Below are 22206 nucleotides of genomic sequence, written 5' to 3'. Positions count from 1 at the left end.
AATCGGCTACATTCACTGCGTAAAACAATAGCTCCTCATGCAGGAATAGTCGCATTATGCTGCAGTAGCTTGCATGATTTACAGAGCAATGAGAAGCACCACTCAGTAACACTGCTCTTGTTGGAAGATTATGAGTATATGTACAACCACGTAGATCGCGTGCTCTCTGAAGTCATATCATCAGCCACGGCTAACTGTGGGTAAGAGCAAGGGGATTTCACCCATTTACTGCGCATATAACATGAACCGTCGCGTCGGCTTTGTGGCATTGGCTGTCCGCTGCTCATCCCAAGGTAGCGGGAACGAGTGCCGCGGTCGCGGTGGCGGAATTTTAATGGAACCTCAGGTGGTCTAATTTAGTCTGGAGACTTCCACCACGGCGTCCCTCCTAGCCCGTGTGGCGATGCGGAAAGTTGAACCCCACATAAGCACCTATTTGAACACTAAATTTCCTGATTGCAGCGGAAAAAGAAAGGCACCGCCTGCACTGAAGTGCACGGATTGAAACTCACGGATAGCCTGTGGCTTATTGGCGGAAATGTAGAACACACGCCGAAGAAGCTAAACAAACGGGAAAAAACTTCGCTGCTGTTTTCACAAACATTCTTCGACGTTCACATTAGATGTAAGCGACAGCAAAAGTCGAAAGCATTGTTTGGTTCGTGGTTTATGGGGGTTTAACGTCCCAAAGCAATTCAGGCTATGAGAGACGCCGTAGTGAAGGGCTCCGGAAATTTCGACCGCCTGGGGTTCTTTAACGTGCACTGACATCGCACAGCACACGGGCCTCAAGGAATTTCGCCTCCGTCGAAATTCGACCGCCGCGGCCGGGATCGAACCCGCGTCTTTCTGGCCAGCAACGGAGCGCCATAACCACTCAGCCACCGCGGCGGCTGAAAAGGCTGAAAGCATTGTAAAGCACGCTTTAAAATGGTAGCACTACTAGGGAACATTTTTTTTTCAGAAGGCAAAATCTGGATTCTCATGCTTACATCTCACAGAAAATCAAGACACTTGCCATCCAATAATATCGAACCCATTTATTAACGTGAAACAGTAGAGTAGGAAACAGCACGTCAATGTATTAGTTCACACACACACAAAATGGAGAGACCTACGGTATAAATTCGAGCCGCAGGCGGAGTTTGTGGCTATCGATCAAGCCATGCTCGCCCAATTTCTGAACAGGTATCTTATCTGACCGTCCTAAAAACACAACTTTCTTACGATATTCGGCAAGAGGTCTAGTTAGTTCCTGCGAAATTGCACTCTCTATAGCCAGTTCCCTTGTGCTGTCGCAAGGGTTAATGAAAAGCAGCTTAATCTTTTTCTCCATGGGCCACTTAAGGAACCTGTCGAACAAGCCTTCGATCATATATACACGAAGCCAAACCTTCGAGTCACTAAGGCATAACCTGGGTACAATAAGGTACTCATAGTGTTAGCTAGGTCGGCCATCGTTACCTGTAAAATGCTGGGCAGAAAGTGGTGCTTTCGCGCAAAATTCAGTCCAGTCTTTTATGGTCTATTCGTACGGTACGGATTTGTTCAGGAAGTCGTTAGTGGTACTGAGAGACGCTACAACCAAAAGTTCCATAGCTTTCACTTCGTCGTCTACTATCTCCGTTAGCTTCTTGGCTGTCTCCGAAGATGACGCTCCGGCATCAGTGAGCATGCGGTCGTCACGCAAGGCTTCCACGATGCTCGCCTTCAGACCCCGGACGTTCCGCTGACACTCCCGGCTGATCACCTCCTTCACGGCCCGCACGATTCCCGCCATCGCCTGTCTGATCTCCGTAGGGACTTGACCCCAGCGCTTATCTAATGCTGCCTCGGTGTCCGCCCGGCACAGAGCAGCAGTTTTCAGCACTGCGGTACTGAGGGCATCAGACACCATGGTGGACAACGTCGCCATCGCATTTTCCATGTCGAGATGTTCCTCCAGCAAGTCTAGCTTGGTATGCATAACGGCATTTTCTTCAGAGAGTTTGTTCAACGCTGCTTGCACTGCACGGTATTCAGGAAAAGTGGCCTCGGCCTGGGCCCTAAGCACCGGAATACTATTTTCCAGTGCGACTATCGCTGTATCGGCTGTACTGGTGGACTGCGTTGCAAAGGTGCTGCCGGCCTCAGGTCGAAGGCGGTCCTCGAATGAATCCAGCTTCCTACGCACGGCAGCATTGCCTTCCAATATTTTCCCCAGCGCTTCTTTTACTTCCATAAAGGCGTTGGCAAAGTTGTCGTCCAGCGGTTGCTCCTGTGGGCGGGACGGCACAGAGTCGCACTCCAGATGTTCCGCAATGTCCCGATGCAAGACCTCCTCGCTGCACCTGGTACAGCTCACGGCGTGGAATTGGCAGGCGTTGGTAAAGTGCTCCAACATGGCGGACGCCACACCCTCGTTGTCGCAGCCGTGCTCAGTGTTCCAGCAGCGTACCTTTCGGTTGAGGACACTCTCCCTGCCGATGGTTGTCCACGCCACGTCATCCTCCTGGAAAGGCTCTTTGTCCAGTGGGCAGTGGCTGCGCTTGGCACCGACGCCGTCGTAGCAGGACTGGCAGAGCAGGTGGCGACAGGCCAACATGGCCGCCGAGGAGGGAACGAGACAGCAGACACTGCACACTCTGCTCGACGGGAACGGGTACACGAAACACGTCGGCCGCCAGTCTAGACCGGTACCTAAACCGAACACTGCGCGCTAGCGGGTGCCATGGCTGGAGACCACTCACAGGTGCCCCACGTTCGAGTGTCTCTCTCACAGCAGACTGAGTGTGGCGTCTGCCCTTCAGCGACAGTTATCAAATATTCCGTTGTTCATATCAGATACGGGAAAGGGCGCAGGAGAAGGAACGCTCGATTGCAAAACAATCCACGCGGTATGGAGCGAACGGGTCGATGACTACAGCAGCGCGTATGGGATGCATTGGCAGTAATTACACAATATATGCGGTACTTCGGATTTTCTTCATACTTAACATGACGGCTGTAAAAAGGTCGTTTTTAAACAATGCGCGGCACAGGCACTTAGAAAGGGAGAAAATGTTCGGGGACCCTCATGAAAACGGATACGAAGCGGCTGGCGAGTGACACCTGTCATTCACAGCGAAAATCTCGAGTTCAAATCATATCAAATCAACTCAAATCAAATTTATGTCTGCCTTCAAAAGGTGCAGAAAGCGGAGGCGCAGAAAAAGCTGTAAGACTGAGCTTGACAAAGCCGCAGCCCCTTTCGCTTGGCAGCGACTTGACAGCATGGCTTATAAAAGAAATGCAATTGGTCAACGTATGAACAGTTATACAATATTGAAACTACAAAATAAAGTGAGACAGCACTATACAATATTAAATCGACATTCACACTCGATAAACACAGATAGCGAAGGAAAAGAATAAACATATTCTACACCTCTACGTACATACCGCGCAAAGATTTTTTTGACGAACAAAGTTATTATATGCGTATGTATTTAACAGGGAAGGAAGAATGAATTGTAGGCGTTCTCTACTTGAATTTATTCGAGGAGTCGGCACCACCCAAGTCTCCGCATACCTTGTCGTGTAGCTGGTTTTTCGGGCATTAATTCAGCAAGGCTACGTATATAGTTTACATTCCTACCTGTTTCAAGTTAAAACCGTATGCTTAGACGATATTTTTACAAGTTGTAAATCTTGACCACACTACTTTGTAAAAAGAGATCCGTGCTTGGCGAGTCCCAGAGGGCACTGTAAATAAAACGAAGCAAATCTTTCTGTTTAATACAGACACGTTGAAGACAGCTATCCGTGGCTGTGCCCCACACTAAGTGGCAGTACGTTAGATAGTAGTAGAAAAGGAAATTATAGAGGAGTAGCTTTATTTTTCTTGGAATAACATATCTCAGCCGACTTATGACCCCGGTTAGTTGAGCCAGCTTCGTTGCTATAAGGTGCACGTGGTGATTCCCAGTCATGTTGGTAGAAATAACTGCTCCTAGACATTTTAATTGTTCAACCAAATCTATACACCGCGAGCCTAGTGTGATCTTGATGGAGGAAGGAAGCACTTTATTTTTAGGACGAAAAATAATAGCTTGTGTTTTCTTATCATTTATACGCATACATTTGGATTCAGACCATTTTTGTAATTCAGTCATGGTGTCATTGCTTTCCTGAACAAGGAGATGAACATCATTTTCAATAAAAAAAAATGCTTGTGTCATCAGCGTAGATAATAAATTTCGCAGCGGGGTTAATGGTGGAGATATCATTTACATACCTATTAAAAAGTAATGATCCCAACATACTGATTGTGGGAGACCAGAACTAATACGTTTCAGTTCAAATTTCATATTGTCTATGCATACAGCTTGTTTTCTGCGCGATAGATATAATTTCAGAAGCGTCTGGGTCTCTCCTCGAATACCATAACAGTCTAGTTTTTTTAGGAGTATACAGTGGTTGACTACATCAAATGCCTTCGAAAAGTCTACGAAGACACCAATCACGAAGGCCTTCTTTTGAAACGATGTTAGTATATATTCACTTTGCTCGAGTAGCACAAATTCGGTTGATTTATTTTTAAGAAATCCAAATTGATTTGGAGACAAAAGGTTATGCTTGTAAATGAAATGAGACAATCTTGCATGTAACACTTTTTCAAGTGCCTTCGAAAAGATAGGGATTATAGATATTGGTCTACAATTTCCCAAAACGTCACGGTCGCCTTTCTTATACAGAACCGTTACTTTGGCTGTTTGTATTTTGTCAGGAAATGTACCGGTAGTAAAACACGAATTAAATATATTCGCAAGAAGGGGGGCAACAACTGCTACAATATGCTTCTAAGGCCTGACTTGAATGCCACCAATGTCGCAGTCATTGCTGTTATTAAGGTTCTGTATAACTGATATAAATTGTTCTGCCGTAACCAGGTTCAAAATATTGTATTATTACTGTAGGAACTATTATATTGTAAGTTGTAAGGAACTTGTAATAATATAATGTAAGTTGTAAGGAATATACTGTAAGGAACTAATTTATTGTAACTAATATTGTAAGTTGGCGCGAAGATCTGAACGCACTCTGCCTTCAGCTAATTAACATTTACTAAAGCTCTTTATTCCTGATGGCCTGGAATAGGCGAGGTGTCTTAAAAACCTCTTTCAGATCAGTTCCTGCACCCCCGACACTAATCCTGCTTTAGGAGTGGTTAGCTATGATTTTCCTACAAAGCCAGCTTTATTGTAGAATTGTGAACACATACTATTGTCTGAGATGAAAGTGAAACTCTGTCTCCGGCCCTGATGGCATTGCGTTTCATGTGTTCAAATCCTGTACGCCTACTGTTGTAAAAATTCGGGTTGTCTCATTCGAACTGTCCCAGAAATCAGAACTACAGTCAGATTGTAAAACACATTAAATTGTTCCAGTACAAAACACAATGGTTCTCAATGTCTCCTTTCAAATTACACTCCCGGCATTTCGATACCAAGTGCATGACTGAATTCTGCATAGCTCAGGAAAAGCGAAGGCTCAACCCAAAGACGACTCAATGGACTTTCAAGACTTTAGAACTCTATGGGACATGGAAGCATGCATGAAGGTGAAGACATCATTTGATGGCCAGAGCGCATTCTTCGCTCTGTTGTCGGAATACGTAATATCTTCCAGCATTTACTCCACAAAACGGAAAATTATTTCTCACCCGAATTCTCAACACGGCTTCAGGGCATGCCACTCCAGCGCGACACAACTGATTTCAGTTTACCTATTACATTTCTTTACATTACATGTTTTTCCGGCAGACAAGGTGACAGCATGTTGGTAGTCTTTCTGAATGGCCTTGGCGCTGTTCTGGGTTCATTTCTTTTTCTTTTGAAACTCTCCTAGCTTGGCTTGCCGAATGGTATACTGGCATAGCTTCAAGTTCATTTGGCAAAATTAAACAATAAAATTGTAATAAATCGAATAGAATCAGAAATAATGTCGACCCTGTCAGGTGCCCCGTCGGGGTTTGTATCGAGACCCCTTTCAGTTTTATCAAATATTTAAACATAAGCTTCGGTATGACAGGACAGAATGAATTACATGCTGGCGATCGCAATGCATTATAATGATTTTGATAATCACGAAGACGCCACTGCATAGCAGTCAGAGCTAAGCCGCACTTTTGCGCTCTGTCAAAATTGGCATGTGACAATAAGTAGTGCGAGTTTCTTCACATGCGGGCTTGAGGGAAGCGCGCGTACGTAGACAAAGATGACAGGTATAACATAACTAAACTTAAATAGTAATGCAGACAACATAACAACAAAAAGCTGGCCCGGCAATTATTGAGTTAGAAGAAATTCCAGCAAACCAAGAGAGAGATAAATGTATACTGATTAAACGCCAAGAGAGTTCGGCAGGAAAGATGGATATCAGGTCTGCTAATCTGCACTGGGAAGGGAAAGAGGAGAAAAAAGAGGGTCGTCATAGGTGAGCATGTGGTGAGGAGAGAGACCAACCATGATCATACCCAGCAATTCTGAACAAAAGCATATTTGAGCGGGAAACCGTTTATGACCTAATTTTTTTTCATATAATGCAAGATTTCACTACAACGATCAATATATCTGCAGATCAGCCGACGACAGTCTCTTTCTTTTCTATTCACGTTTTTGTGTTCAAGAGCATTCCCCATTGTTTTCTATTGCAGTCTTACCTTTTCGATGCGATCGATTGACGCACTGTAAAGGAAATATTTTACTACATATCAGAAGAATGAACTATTGCCTTTGATATTTTCAAATTTTTTCCTCGAGAAAGCTGGACCTCGAATGGTCAGAGAGGTACTACGCGTTGAGGGCATGCAGCTGCGGCGTAGTACTCCGACTCAGTAACCCTCACTAACATGTTGGAAGCCACTCGAAATCATGCAGCGCGATTCGTAAGAAACTCTTAATATATCATGTTAACATTAACATCACCGTGCTTTAAAGAATACGATGAAATTGGAAACGCTTGCGGTCCGCCGCAGCGTAGCAAAAATATATTCAATGTTGAATAACGTAGGTCACAGTCATATTTGCAATCGACCGCTCCGTTTTCAGGGTCCGCGAAAAGGGTGCTTGAGGTTGGGTATAATACGTTTGCATTATGTACAGTACAGGCCACCGAGTGTTTATGCCGCATGCACGACCTCAAATGCGGAGCGATCATTTACAATTTATTTTGAAATTTTTAAAAATTACGAAAATATCTTGATGACAAGCCTCAGTACTCGGGCTCCCGGGTGGCATAGGACCAACGCACGGGGGAACAGTGCCGCCCCTGTGCATGCGCGTGCTCGCTTGCACCGAGTAACACGTACCCCTAAATAAGGTGGAGGACAGGTATACAACGCTGCCAACAACCTCTCACGCTGAATCCCTTCATTCCCACAGGAAGTCTAGACAGGTACACCCAGTACCTCATGTAGCGCTCGTCCAGGAGGAGGAATGTATTCTCCGCAGATTACGAACTCACTTTTCCACAACAGCCGGGCCACACCAGTAGAACCCTGTGCCTTAAATAGAGCCAAGAATTTCAACGTTGTGAGGCAAAATTCACATAATTTCACATTTTGTGAGCATTCCAAAGCCCTCAGAGGAGCATTGTCAGGCCTATCTGCTCAGCGAGGACCCTGGCCCAAAATAGGGACTAGTCGAAACACCCCACGTCACAGCAGGCACCGCGGGACTGCTGGACTAGGCGTCCCACTTAAGGCACCCAAAAATCTTTATCGTCAATGAAGATGTGTTCGCTTGGTCTTTAACCACCAGCTCTAGCAACAGCTACCCTCCGGCATCCATTTCGACCAACGCGATCCCCATCACCAGGCCGCCACAACTGATGGCTTCCAGACAAAGACGACAAGCAATAGCCTTGGTACGCTAAGCTTATGTCCATTGTCACCATCTTAACTCCGTTACGGCATCACTATTAGACCTATTATACGCTGATCTTACGTGCATTGTCACCATCCTAACTCCATTAAAGCATCACTATAAGAGAACTTTCCTCTACTTTCTGGTCGGCGCCCTTAGACGGTCGTTTAAGCACCGTCCTTTGTCCTGCACAGAATATATGGCCTAAGTGAGGGTGATAGCACGAACCACTCCTCTATCGTGACACACATGAGCGACGTCGCGCCTTGTATTGCAACCGCCCGCATTTTCGCAATGTATACGACGGCAAAGTAATGTACAGCTTGTTTGGTGCTGAGAAAGCCAATGGTGCCTTGCGTCTGCTATAGCCACGATCCCGAGTTGACGTCGTCACACACCTTCTACGCCTACGGCAATGTCTGGCCGTGGATGCGCACATCCTCGGATCTTTTCGCTTCCAAAGAGGGCGAGAGAAAAAGAGCAGTTCTTCAAGAGGCTGCTGGGGCGTGATGATGATGAAAACATTTTAATGCGCCCAAAATTGGCGCTCGGTCCCCCTATTCGATTAATCTGTCGGATCTTGCAGGTGCTCTTGACCTTGTGGCTATCAGTATACGTGTCTCGATGCTGCCAGTAAACTGCCGGAAGGGGCCAAATGCGTCCTTCGTCTCGATTCTCTCTCTAATACGTGTTGCACGTTTTTCTAATTAACCACCACACTGCACACGCCGAGATTTTCGCAGGGATTTATTTCAGACAAGCTTTGGTGAAGACAGCCCACTAGAAATAGCCTAGCTCATTCACTGTGATGAAACGTTGTTCGCAGCAAAGCCTGTTTTGCTGCAAAACACAACAACATTGAATATGCACCAGTTTCTGTAATTGCTCCAAGCAACAACCCCTTCATGCAAGAATAGGGGCTTTCCCTCATAGCTTGTACGCAAGAGAGCAAGGCAGCCGAACTACGCTAGACGATTCTAACGTTGGGAGCGCATGAAATTACTATACGGCCCCGCAATGTGCCTACACAAATGATTGAGATTGCACGTTTTCTGGCTACAAATAACAGTTACATGGAAGCGAACGACATGAATATGGGATTGTATCAGTCAATTCCCACCCAGTACACGCACCCTGAACATCAACGACACATGCCGTGTAAGATACTCGCAATTGTTCGCACTAGGAACACCTTTAACCAGCGCTCTTTACGGAGACTCCCATCAGTGTTGGAATCTTGTCGACTAGAAATATTGGGAGTCGGCCCACCGCGAGGAACGGGCAAAGAAACTTTCACGCTTATCCTTCGAAAAAAAAATATGATCCCAGCCAAATATTATAGGCTTGACTTCATCAAAAATAATGGATGCCGTTGGCTGTTTCGCAAAAACTGCAACGCCCACGAAACCAAATAAACTGCAACCAAAACAAATTGTCTGATGTTTAATTATTAAGAACAGATGGGAAAGTAAACAACCAGGAAGAACATCAGAGCAAGTGCTCAATATGTTACACCAACAGCCAGGGTGCCCATAATTCCGTCGCAATGCAGATGAACGAATAAATGCTCTTAGGTAAATGTAACGTGGCGGTGGACCAGTAAACGAAATGTGCTATAAGTTCGCACCAAAATAAAAAGGAAAGTAATAATAATAATAATAATAATTGGTTTTGGGGGAAAAGAAATGGCTCAGTATCTGTCTCTTATATCGTTCGACACCTGAACCGCGCCGTAAGGGAAGGAATAAAGGAGGGAGTGAAAGAAGAAAGGAAGAGGAAGGTGCCGTAGTGGAGGGCTCCGGAATAATTTTGACCACCTGGGGATCTTTAACGTGCACTGACATCGCACAGCACACGGGCGCCTCAGCGTTTTGCCTCCACAAAAACGCAGCCGCTGCGGTCGGGCTCGAACCCGGGAACTCCTGATCAGTAGCTTATGATTCAAATTCGAGCCGGAGCTGGAGTTTGTTGTTTCCGATCAAGCCACGTTTGTTGAATGCGTCAACCGTAATGTTAGTGTGAGAACTCCCTACAAACTCAACTTCTTTACTAAAACCAGGAAGGGGATGTTTTGGGAGTGGAGAAAGTGAGCTGCTTAATGCCAGTTGTCTTGTGCAGTCGCAAGGATTGATTAAAAGTAGCTTCACCTTCTTCTCTATGGGCCACTTCAGGAACTTGTCAAACAAGCCTTCAATTATATACACACGAAACCAAACATAGACACGGCTAAAGCATAGCCTCGAAACTAACAGGTATCCATAGTGGTAACTAGGCCGGCCATCGTTGCCTGTGAAATAATGCAAACGATCAGACGATTTCCTGCAGAATCCATTCCAGTCATCTATGGTCCATTCGTATGGAACGGACTTGCTGAGGACGTCGCTTCTGATGCTGAGAGACGCTACGGCCAGCAGTTCCAGAGCTTTCGCCTCGTCCTCTACTGAAGCCGCCTCTTTTTTAGCTGCTGTCATCTCCGAAAGTGAAGATCCGGCATCTGCCGGCTTGCGTTGTTCACAAACGGCTTTTACGACCCTGTCCTCCAAACACGACACGTTCCACTCACACGCTTTGCTGTTCTCTTTCATGGTCCGCTGGACGTAAGCCAGTGCGTCCCTGACCTCTGCTGTGACTTCGCGTTGGTCTTCAGCCAACGCTGCCTCCGCTCCGGTCGTCAGCTCCGAAGACTTGCGTTCCAGGGTGGCTGTCACTGCGTCGGCAATACTGGTGGACTGCGCTGCAAAGGCGCCACTGGTATCAGTGCGCAGACGGTCCTCGAACGAATCCATCTTCGTGTGCAGGGCAGAATTTTCTTCCAATATTTTTGCCAGCGTTCCCTTGACTTCCATAAAGGCGTTCGAAAAGTTGTCGTCTGATGCTTGGTAGTGTGCGCGCTGTGGTTCACAGTCACACGCCAGATGTTCCGAAATGTCTCGGTGTCGGACACTCTCGCTGCATTCGGGGCATCTCACGACGTGGAACTGGCAGGCGTTGGCGAAGTGCTCCAACATGGCGGATGCGACGTCCTCCGCGTCGCAGCCGTGCTCAGCGTTCCAGCAGCGTACCTTGCGGCCGAGGATACTGTCCCTGCTGAAGGTTGACCACACCACGTCTTCTTCCTGGAAGGGCTCCTTGTGAAAGGGGCAGTGGTTGCGTTTGGCACCGTCTCCCTCGGAGCAGGACTGGCAGAGCAGGTGAAGACAGGGTAACATGGCTGCCGATGAAGGAACGAGACCGCAGACACTGCACACTCTAGTTGGTGGGAACGGGTTCACAAAACACGTCGGCCTCCAATCGAAGCCGCTGTCGATACCGAACACTGTCTGCAGGCTCGCGGGCGCCATCGTTGGAGGCACGCACTCAAGCGTCCTAACATGCAGCGTCTCGCCCACAATCGGCTAAGGATGCAGTCTGCGTGTGCGACTGTTATCACGTTTACGCCGTCCTTATCACAACAGGGTATGGTGTAAAAAGAGAAAACACTAGACTGCGCAGCTTTGCGCGCGGCAGCGGACGGTCAGACGGAATCCCAGCCGGTCTGCACTGCGTTGTCAATATTTCCAAGAAGTTATATCTACCCGGTTTACCTGATGAGAAACGCGACGTTCTTCTGTAGGTCGTTTTCACCTGCCTCGCTGGCCACAGCTACTCCCTAAGCAGAATTCTTTTCGTCAATCTGTCTCGAAAACGAACACGGAACAGCTGGCGACACCTGGTGTGTGCTGCGGAAATCAAGACACGGCGCGAACTTGGGAATCGAAACTGCGTTGAGGAGAACAATGCTTTGTCTTAGGACATTGCAACGGAAGAAGGCGCTTGTTGATGTAAATTGCGTGGAGAGCGCAGTAAGCCGGTAGAATGGTAAGTTGATTACATATATATTTGTTTAATAATAATAATAATAATTGTTTTTTTTGGGGGGGGGGAAAGGAAATGGCGCAGTATCTGTCTCATATATCGTTGGACACCTGAACCGCGCCGTAAGGGAAGGGATGAAGGAGGGAGTGAAAGATAAAGAGAAATAGGTGCCGTAGTGGAGGGCTCCGGCATAATTTCGACCACTTGGGGATCTTTAACGTGCACTGACATCGCACAGCACACGGGCGCCTTAGCGTTTTTCCTCCATAAAAACGCAGCCGCCGCGGTCGGGTTCGAACCCGGGAACTCCGGATCAGTAGTCGAGCGCCCTAACCACTGAGCCACCGCGGCGGGTCATGTATATATATATATATATATATATATATATATATATATATATATATATATATATATATATATATATATATATATATATATATATATATATATATATATATATATATATATTGAGAGCTGCGAATAACCGGAAACGTTTTCGAAATGCCACTACATTAAACGTGTAGTTGTTATTCCTGTGGATAACGCTCGAATGGAGTTCAAAAATTTCGTTCGGTAGGAATGGGTGAGTAGCGTCTGTTTAGTTCCGGTGTTCCAGCGGGAACCTTCCGTGGTCCAGGCTTCAACTGTACAAGACAGTGCTAGAGCACCGCCATATTGAGTTCTTCTGATGAACTTTGTTCATTACCTTGTGCATTTCTGACGGCTGTCTAGGGTTAAAGCTCTACGACGATAAAAGCAACGCATCCGCTGCAGTAGTGGCGAAGTACCCCGCGCTCTGCCAGGCACCGTCTCGTGAGCTAAGAGAAATTTTTCAAGCCTAAAAATTTGTCCACAGTTTCATCAAACAACGCTACCAGTTGTACTAGATTAGGAAACATGTGCTCCACGATAAAGCCTAAGGAAGGATCTGTGGTGGAGCTAGTCGAGGCGAAAACCGTTGCTACAAGCGTACAGTCACGAGGCTGAGCATCCGCCTCGCATGCGGGAGGTGTGAGGTTCGATCTCCAGTGTCGCTGGGTATGAAGCGGTGATACAAAGGGTACAAGCTTTCCCTGGCCTGTTGCTAGGCTTAATAAGGGTGAAATGCTAGGAAAAATGGGGCTTTGATCCCACCTTGAGCAAACGAAAATACCTCGTGCCATGGCGGCAGGTAACGTTACCCTTGAACTATACTCGGATGCAACTCAAGAACAAAGCGACATATGCCCCTATGAGGAGTCACTCCGGCCAATGGTGTCGACCGATTCTCCCCTTGACCGTTCCCTTCGAAGCTGCCAGCGTGAAATCGCAGGGGGTGGCAGAAGGATGGGAAATAACCACGGCTAAATCGGATTAACTGTGGCGTCATGAAAAACCTGTCGACGCCATTGCCTCGAGGGTCTCCTTTAACGGGCGTCTGCCAATTCGTTCTTGAGTTCTATCCGACTATAACTGGCGTCACCGGCGTCAGGTCAGTTCAGCAAACCTTGTCTTGAGACCCGATCTCGGAGGCCTTGGCTTAGTATAAATGCTACTTGTCTCATGCCCTGACGTGTGGCTCTAATTATTGTCTTTCGTCGCTAAAATTTTTTTATACGTATAATTTGACGGTCATAAAGATATTACATTGACTTCGCGTTGAGAAGACCTCTCAGTGGAGACTAGTGTAGCTGCTTTTAACCGCTGTAGAATTCCTGAATGTTTACAAACAACCGAGATGGCGCTACAATCGCTAGCGGGCTCGAGGTAGGAAAGGGGCCGGGGGCGTCATCATGGGGTAGCCCTGAGCACCGGTTTTTCAAGGCTTGAAGGTGCGTTTTCAGTCAATGGGAATCACAACAGTGGTAGATGCTTTGCATGGGTTCGTGTTGACCCCCCCCCCCCCTACTCCGACCCTCCTTTCCTCATTCGCCTTTTATCAACGTAGGGCCCAGGTGTCAACCCACTGTAAGGCGGCTGCCACGCCTATCCTTATATCTACTTGCAACCCATACGGATACGAACACTGTCTCTTTCAGGGCTGCAGTGCAAGGACGTCCGTGACTCGAACCATGCGCTGCTATAGCGGTCCGCCACCTAACACGGGACCACGGGTTTTTTAACGGCTACATTTTCACCTCTCTTTGTCCACCGATCTCTATCTGTTCGTCCGTCCGTCCTCAGCATGAGAGAGCTCGAGCAAATAAAAACTGTGCAAACAGATATGTCAGACTGGGATTCGAACTTGCACCTTTGAGGCGCCAATGTGGGTAATGCAACGCCGTGCGGTAGGGTCGCTTGTGCCGACGCGAGCAGACGGCGCTGCTGCCACCTTGACCTGGCCAAGCATTGACGCTTATACAACGGGCGCTTCCTCATGTAATAGTTCGCATCCATTTCATGCGGCACGAACTACAACAGCGCAGCTATAAACGGGCTAATTTCGTACGCAGCGAAGTGCAACGGGGATAGCAGGGATTTATATAGAAGAGAACTTATACGAGATATACTCATTCCTCTTATGATTGCACACTATCTTCACGAGATAACTAAAGATATTCCTTGACAGTGTCACATATAATAATGAGTCTAGAATAAAATTATGAAGGAAAGAGGTGTGAAGAAGACGGCGTGGTTTAACCGAAGAATAAAGAAGATGAAGAAGCATTCGGTGAGATGAAGAGAGATGACTGGTGGAGAAGCATTCGGTGAAGTGGAGAGAGATGATTGGTGGAGAAGAGAAGAAGGAGAAGACGACAAGCCTTACGTGGACGATCCCGAAGACTATAAAAGGGCGAGGGAGAGCGAGGCACGGTGGGGAAGAACGGAGATGCAGAGGCTCCGGCGGGTCATGGACGCTTCGGCTGGAAGAGAGCGACGCCGGCCACTGCTCCGGTGAGCTCGCGTTCTACGGCTTCGCATAGTGGACATCCTGCCGTTCCTGAGCCCGTTACGGGAGTTAACAGAGGACGCTACCACCTGCTACGGTCAAGGATGTCTCCGGGGCTGTTGCCACCCATCCGGGTGGTGCCCCCAAAGCCAACAACACCGGCATCAGGTCCACGGGCGGTTGGACCGGGAGCTTGTACGACGCCGCCAGCGACGCCAGCCGCAGCATGTCGAACGCCATCTCGACGCCGGCTACTGGACCGATACAACGCCGCAGCCGCACCGAACTAACCGTGAGCACGATGCCGACCGCTAACAGTACAGAACGCTAGCAGTAGACGCTGGTAGCAGTGTGTCCTTGTCGTGTGTATTTTTAATCTTTGTGTTTTGTGTTAGTTTTGTGTACTAGTGTGTGTGTCACGTAGGGTGTATTAAATGTGCATTTGTGTGGATACACCTGTCGCCTAGTCCATTCTTTCGGTCCGAGTGTTCTCCGGGGAGATCCGTGACAGACAGCACTGTGCCTTTACATCCGTTTAAAATGCGCAGTGTCTTCTTGTGATGCGTACTCCGTTGCGTTAGAGCACCCGTTCCTCAACTCCCTCGTACGTGCTATTTTACTAAGCGATCACGTGTCTTTCTACACTGGGGGACAGTGCCCGCGTTCGTTCTTTCGCGTGAGCGATTTTTTGTGGGTCTGGTTGGCTCGTCGGGTGCACAAAATGGCTGTAAGTGTGCTTGTGTCAACAATAGCGTACTGGCTCTTTGTATCCTATAGGTCTACCTCACCTAGTGCGCGTGACAACATTGCAAAGAAAATGAAAAAAAATGGCGGATGATTTGGCGGGATTAGGCCAAATGCGAATTACGTCTGCTAGAACTTTGGTTTTCACTTCGATTTAGGTTCCAGGCTCGGTCATCAAGGTCAAGCATTCGCCTCAGACAAAGATGGGCGAAATCGGACTTAAGTTCCGCCTTAAGGATGTGACGCGCTGGCATTAATGGGCTGATGCCCATGTATGTGGAATTGGTCACTCTCGACTTTTCATTCATAGATCGCTAGTAGTCCTTACACTGCTGCTGGCGCAGTGGAGCAGCTGTTAAGCGATACGCCTCAGCCCTGCGATGGCAGTTGCTGCCACCTGTGAGGTTTGCGCGACCCAGGTTTCTCTTACCGAGAAAACTCAAGGTTTCGTACAGACAAGCGTCAGCGACATCTGAAACTGGGGGTTTCAGTCCTGGCGTACCAAAAAGATGCTTGTGCCGAGCCGCCGATAACAGGCGATAATTCCAAGCGGACATATCGTACACCCTGAATGCTTACAAGCGACGTAACATTAAAAACAGTGCAAAAATTGTAAATGCAAACCAAAGTTGACCAATACAAAGATTCTAGGCAGAAGTCGTCACACTGTGGCACGGTAACTACTGGTAGCGTTTATCAGAATAAAAGGCTGATACGTGTATGAGCGACACTTCAGTGCGTTTGAAACGAAAAATCATTTCTCGTGGAGTCGTGCGTAATATTGTGAAGATTTTGATATGATGGATGACTTCATGACTGTATATTTGCACGCGCGTTCTTTGTGAATAAAGAGATGTGAGTTAGCGCGCCTATATTGTCCCCTTCGTGTGTTGCGCTAAAGGTAGTCCCACTTTGATAACGATACAAGTGCATAAAGATTTCTATGCTGACAATCTTTCTTGTGTTGTTGATTGCGTGTGGATGAGATCAAAACAATGAACAGTAGGCATGCATTCCTGCAGTGGGGAAATATAGGTGTAGCATGGATTATCCTGCAATTTTTTAATCAATCAGGGTCGGCCGCATTAGGATCAAGCTGAAGGATCAAAGTCACATAAACTCGCACTCCCGTACAGCTTTTCTTCAGAATTCTCCTCTGCTTTCTGCTGCTGCCCACCCACCCCTCGCCGTATTTCACTCATCCGCATGGAACGACAGCCGAAAAAGCGGGTTAGCGTAGTGCTCACGTCACAACGAGGCAAGGCTTTTCGTGGACAGCGATACGAGTCGGTAACCAGGGGCAGATTCATGTGTTCCTCTTGGAAATGCTGGTCGCATTTGAACCGCGTATTTCTTGGACTTTTTTTCGTCCAGATAATGCGGTCCAGCCGACTGGGGGGGGGGGGGGGGCGGGGGCTTTCCTCCCATAAATACGCCCCTGTCGGTGACCCCGAAGATGTGCCATATATAGCTCCCACAATCTATACACGAATAAGCCGATAAAGGTGTAAAAACAAAGTAAGCTGTCCTCTAGCGCGCTGACATTTAGGGGCAGGGTATTTTGCCCAAGTTCCGTAGGAGATTTCAGTCACTAAATATACGGAATGCTTACTCTTAGCAACGGCAGTATATTCCCACTGCAAAGCATGGTAACTTGATGCAGTTGGCAAAGGCAGGAGGCATACAAGCGCAGCGGCGCACTGGTCGAATTGCGTTCCTTACAGTTAATTGTCTCGTGCAGTCGCTAGGGTCGATGAGACCTGGCTTAACCTTCTTATCCATGGGTCAATTCAGGAATTTGTCGCACAAGCCCTCAAGTATGTAAACACGAAGCCAAACACGGAGGCCGTCAAAGCATAGACGCGGAACTATAAGGTATTCGTAGTGGTAGCTAGGCTGGCCATCACTGCTGGTGCGGTATGGCGAAGAACGTGCTTAGGCGAGAAATTCATCCCCGTAATCTACGGTTCATTCGAAAGGAACCGACTTGTCCAGGAAATCATCACCGATGTTGAGGGAAGCGATGATCAGCTGTTCCTCAGCTTTGGCCTCGTCGTCTACTGACGTAGCCTGTTTTCCAGCTGACGCCGCCGAAACTGAAGATCCGGCATCTCCCAGCGTGCGATCTTCACACAAGGCTTCTACGACCCTGTCCTTCATACACAGCGCTGTCCGCTCACACTCCCGCCTGACTAGCTCTTTCATGGTCCTCTAGTTTCCAGCCACTGCGTGCGTGATTTCCGACGCGACTTCGCGCTGGTGTTCAGCTAATGCCGTCTCGGCCAGGGTTTTAAGCACCGAGATCTTGTTTTCTAGAGCGTCTATCACTGCACTGGCGATAATCGTGGACTGAGGTGCTACGGTGTTTTCGGTCTCAGGGCGCAGACACTGCTCGACTGAATCCAGCTTCATGCGCAGGGCAGCATTTTCTTCCTGTATTTTTCCTAACGCTTCTTTTACTTGCATGATGACGTTGTCAAAGGTATCGTCTGGTTTGCGTGCACGAGACGGTACGCAGTCGCTCTCCAGATGTTCATCAATGTCCTGGTGCAGGACCATCTCGCTGCACCTGGGGCAGGTCACGGCGTGGAACTGGCAGGTGTTGGCGAAGTGTTCCAATATGGCGGATGCCACGCACTCGGCGTCGCAGCTGTGCTCAGAGTTCCAGCAGCGTACCTTTCGGCCGAGAACGCCACGTCTCCCTCCTGGAAAGGCTTATTGTCCAGTGGGCAGTGGCTGCGCTTAGCAGCGGCGCCGTCGTTGCAGGGCTGGCATAGGGAGTGCCGGCATGGTGGCAACTCTGCCGCCAAAGCACGGACGAGACCGCACAGACTGCGCACTTTGCTCGAAGGGCAACGGTTCAAGAAGAACGTCGGCCGCCGATCGAGGCCGGTGCCGAAACCGAACACTACCGGCATGCATGCGGGCGCTATGGCCTGGGGCATGTAGTCAAGTGACTTGAGAGGGAACATCCGGCGCACACTCAGCTGAGAGTGCCGCCTGTCTGGGCGACCGTTATCAAATTTTCAGTCGTCCTTGTCCTGTCTGCCCTTATTACCTGAATCGCAGCTTGCTGCGGTGACTCGGGCTGCCGACGTCATGTCCCGGCATGTCCTACTTGATGCAGTGCCAGACCGCGCAGTGGCCCAGGGACCCAGCTGGGTCTAAACCTCACTTGCTCAATAAAGTTTTTCTGTCTATCTGTCAATACTTAGTTGCACAGGCAGGGGCCTATTGGTTTACATTCTTTTTCTGGCTGCCCCACCATACTTTTTTGTGTGTCTGTCAAGGTGGGGGCGTAAAAAGTAGACTATACTACAAAGCTCACAGCGCGGCTGCGAGTGGACCGAATGCAATGTCCTAGTAGTTTCTATTCATTGCCGAGGCGTAACCCTGACTGCGCTAAAGTGATACCCTATGTCCTTCGCTCTCGCACCGGCTTCCTTCGCATCGCGAGAAGGATCCAGAGTTTTCTGGAAGGCGGTTTCCGCGCTCGACCAACGGTGTCGCGCGCCCGACGCGAGAAGGTGAAGGAAATTGTGCAGTTGATACCGCATGTATGTGCGCGCCTGCCTTGAGGGAAAGAACGCGGACCGCACCTATAAATGAGGGCTTTAACCGCTGTCTGTCAGCCCGAGCCGCCGTTTAAGCTTCTGACATGCGCGCCCGCTCGACTCTTGGGAGAACTCCACTCGACCAGCCACGGAACAGCGAGGCAACGTGCGCCAGTCTGCGGATCGGCCCCGTCGTGCTCCTCAGGTCGTCGACTGTCGCAGTGCTCGGGGAACAAATTGTGTTTTGTTTGTTTATCTCTGACTGTGTTAGTGCTCTTTATATGCAAAGATTCTGTTGATTTGTATTCTCTCTCGATTGTTACTTTGCATGAGTTGCACTGTAACTGTAAACCTCTTTGTATGTGCTCGTACGAATGATTGCGAATACCTCTGTATAGTCTCTTTGCTGTATAAGCTTTGTTTTGTTTTGTGAACATTTGGCTCCGACCCATTGTCTGGCTTGCGACCGGCGAAAGCTGGGCACCAAACGACCAACCCCCTTGAGACTTGGTAGCGGGTGTCTGGCTGAGCTTCCCACATTAAGTCAAGGGCATCTCTTTTGGGACCGAGACCGCTACCTCCACACGCTCTAAGGGTGTCTCGGTGCGCACACAAAGGTGCGCGAAGTACTGACACCCACCAGCACAACTAATCGGACAAATATTGGGAATATACTGGCAAATTTTTATCACCAGAGCGAAACAAGTCATTCCCAAAATTGGCCCGATTGCCTGCGCTGCTTGGGAAGGGACTAGTTCACGAAGTCTAATCGGCTGACCGAGTTTGCACGGAGCTTGACTTTGAGCGTTAACCTTGGCGCATGAAGAAATAAAATATAATTGCTGCGACTGGGCGATGAACCCGCGGTGGGCGAACAGATCAGCTTCGCTCGCCACTGCACGACTGCACTATGCTATGTTCACAGCCGATCATACCTCGTGTCAAAAAGCCACACACACTCGTGTTGTGCATTGCACATAGTCGTCTATATCAACTTCCATCTGCGGCGCAAACAGATCGGATCAGCTTAACCTCGATCAGAAATTAACGTGAGTCCAATGTCCCAGCAAAGCAAAACCCATCCAGGAAAGCAAAACCATGAGCTAACAAAGCTAAACACATGCTTTAGGTTTAACTACGTTTTAAAACCCTTTAACTTTTTTAGCATGTGTTGCAGTAAAACAGACTGGCTTCGGCCAACACAAGCGCCAGTGACTGCAAAACAAGGAAACCTCATGTACTGGTCATCTTTATTGGCCAATGTTTTTTTTATTGCAACTTCAAAATTTCAAGGCACATAAACAATAAACAACAATGTTGGCACCCGCACTCTTCGGACAGCCCGTGAAACAACAAAACCAAGGAAATCCTTCGCCTTGCGAGCCTGCAAGAAAACAAAAGCTGCAATTAGTGGCGGCTTGGTTGACTTACGTAACCTCGAAATTGTTCCGTCGAATTTGAATCAAAGGCAGCCCGAGCCTCTAACAACAAACACCAACGATTAACACCAACCACTGCTCAAACCAGGCTCACCGAGCAACAATTGAAATACAGTGATTATGCATTTCTTCCAAGAAAATAAACCCCTTATTTTATCGTCTCCGATTGTTTGCGATTGTTTCCGATCGCAAAGAACGGTTTTTGATCTCTATGTTGATCACACTAGGTATCTATACAGAATGCCTAAAAACAGTGACAAGTGGCACATACAGCAATCTCACAGAACGGACTCCGACATCCATGCTTCCGCTCGAAAAGGCCAATGTCATATAATTCGGCAAATAGCAAACAAATCACTGCTATGAATTAAACTCTCACCATTATTCTCTATTCAGGCAGTAAACACTGTCAGCCCCTTCGTGGGACATAGTGCGTATCACCATTTAATATCTTGTAGCGTTACTTGTCAATGCACCTCGGTCCAAATTAACTGCCCATTTATGCCTTATTCATATTTATTGTATTTTATTCTTTTACTTATTTAAAGAAATTTTCTGTGCTTCTCTCCTTGAGACTTTCTCGCCTCAATTCCCTTTCCCACGCAGAGTATGCTCTAAACAGAAAGGAGTAAAAAGGGAGTAGGAAAGGGAAGTAAGCTGTCCTATGCGCTAGAAGGCAGCTTACTCCCTTACTCCCATATGGGCGTATATTTGTGTTTAGAGTGTAGCATGCCAGCTAAAATTTCTTTTTTAAGTTAAAGGGCTTCTCCCTCTCTCTGTCGTAAAGGGACACCCGCGGGGCTTGACAACTAGCTGACGGCTATGCAGTTGAACGTCGCGAAGGCTGCGGTTTTTTAAAGTTGGATCCCATTTTTGTGCAGCTACGAAATAGTTTCAAGCAGCACAAATCCTGTTAAGTTTGGTTTACGTTCTCCTCTGCCTGCCCTATGTACAGCATGTATGAGTATAGCAAGTCGGGGCGCAGGCAGCGAGAAAAAGAGAAAATATCGCCGGACAGTGGTCAATAACATTTTGTTAGGACAAGACAAAAAAAAAGCATATTAGGCGCATTTACATTTTACGCAAAATTTTTGTTGTGCGCTCATAAAAGATGCACAGATGAACTAAGCGCAATTAAACAAGCACGTGAAAGCCACACAACTCAGGGCAGGCGCTGTGTATTCATGTCCCTGTTCAGTTGCGCCTCTGTGATGTACGTGTAGCTTACAATGAACCAAACTGAAACACTTTAAATTTCGATCACAGAATTTGGATCAAAATTCTCTCGGTTTTAATTTCGTCTGGTGGTAAACTTCTTGTTTAGGTAACACAAAAAGAATTTACAACCGACTAATTTTTTTTCTTCGTGGAGGAAATCGAAGCAGCAGTCCTGAATGTGAGCGGAGAAGCACTTCACAGTTAAGTCGTCTCACTCCGACAAAACGCATTAAAAATTGTTGCTATACGCCAAGAGGAACGTGAGTAAATGTCCACTTCGTGTCTCGTATATCTTGTCCTCTACGTGTTGCGCAAGTGTCCAACATTCTTGGACAAAAAAAAAAGAAATTTGGGAAACTGTAAGATTCTGTTATTGAAATATTCAAGGTCTATTCGTCCGATATCTGGAAGAAGCTTCCTTTTATACTGTTTCCATCGCTCGCATCGAGCAGTTATGACTGTAATAGAAAACCAATGAGGAATGCTTTGGACTGTAGCAAAAACGTTAATAGCAAAAAATGCAAGCCTGCAGGCGGGAGGTTGGGGATATATTGATCGTTGTGGTAGAATCTTACAAAATATGAGGAACACTGCGCTCATAATACCCTCCCTATACCCTATGTAACACCCTCCCTGCAAAT

At 47.6% G+C, this 22206-nt stretch overlaps 1 protein-coding gene across 1 annotated transcript; it reads right to left on the bottom strand.

The window, feature by feature from the left end:
• Positions 1-8618: 8618 nt before the first annotated feature.
• LOC144115354 (uncharacterized) lies at positions 8619-11545 on the bottom strand. The gene has a single exon (XM_077649707.1). It carries the CDS (start codon positions 11225-11227, stop codon positions 9821-9823), a length of 1407 nt encoding a protein of 468 aa, XP_077505833.1. The 5' UTR covers positions 11228-11545; the 3' UTR covers positions 8619-9820.
• Between the last annotated feature and the right edge of the window lie 10661 nt (positions 11546-22206).

Source organism: Amblyomma americanum, chromosome 1, assembly GCF_052857255.1.
Source record: "Amblyomma americanum isolate KBUSLIRL-KWMA chromosome 1, ASM5285725v1, whole genome shotgun sequence".
Classification (NCBI taxonomy): Eukaryota; Metazoa; Arthropoda; class Arachnida; order Ixodida; family Ixodidae; genus Amblyomma; species Amblyomma americanum.
Note: the sequence above shows the minus strand (reverse complement) of the source record. Positions and strands in the feature narration are given on the sequence as shown.

Coding starts and splice junctions, on each gene's coding strand:
- LOC144115354 (XM_077649707.1), bottom strand. CDS start 11,227: ATGGCGCCCGCGAGCCTGCAGACAGTGTTCGGTATCGACAGCGGCTTC.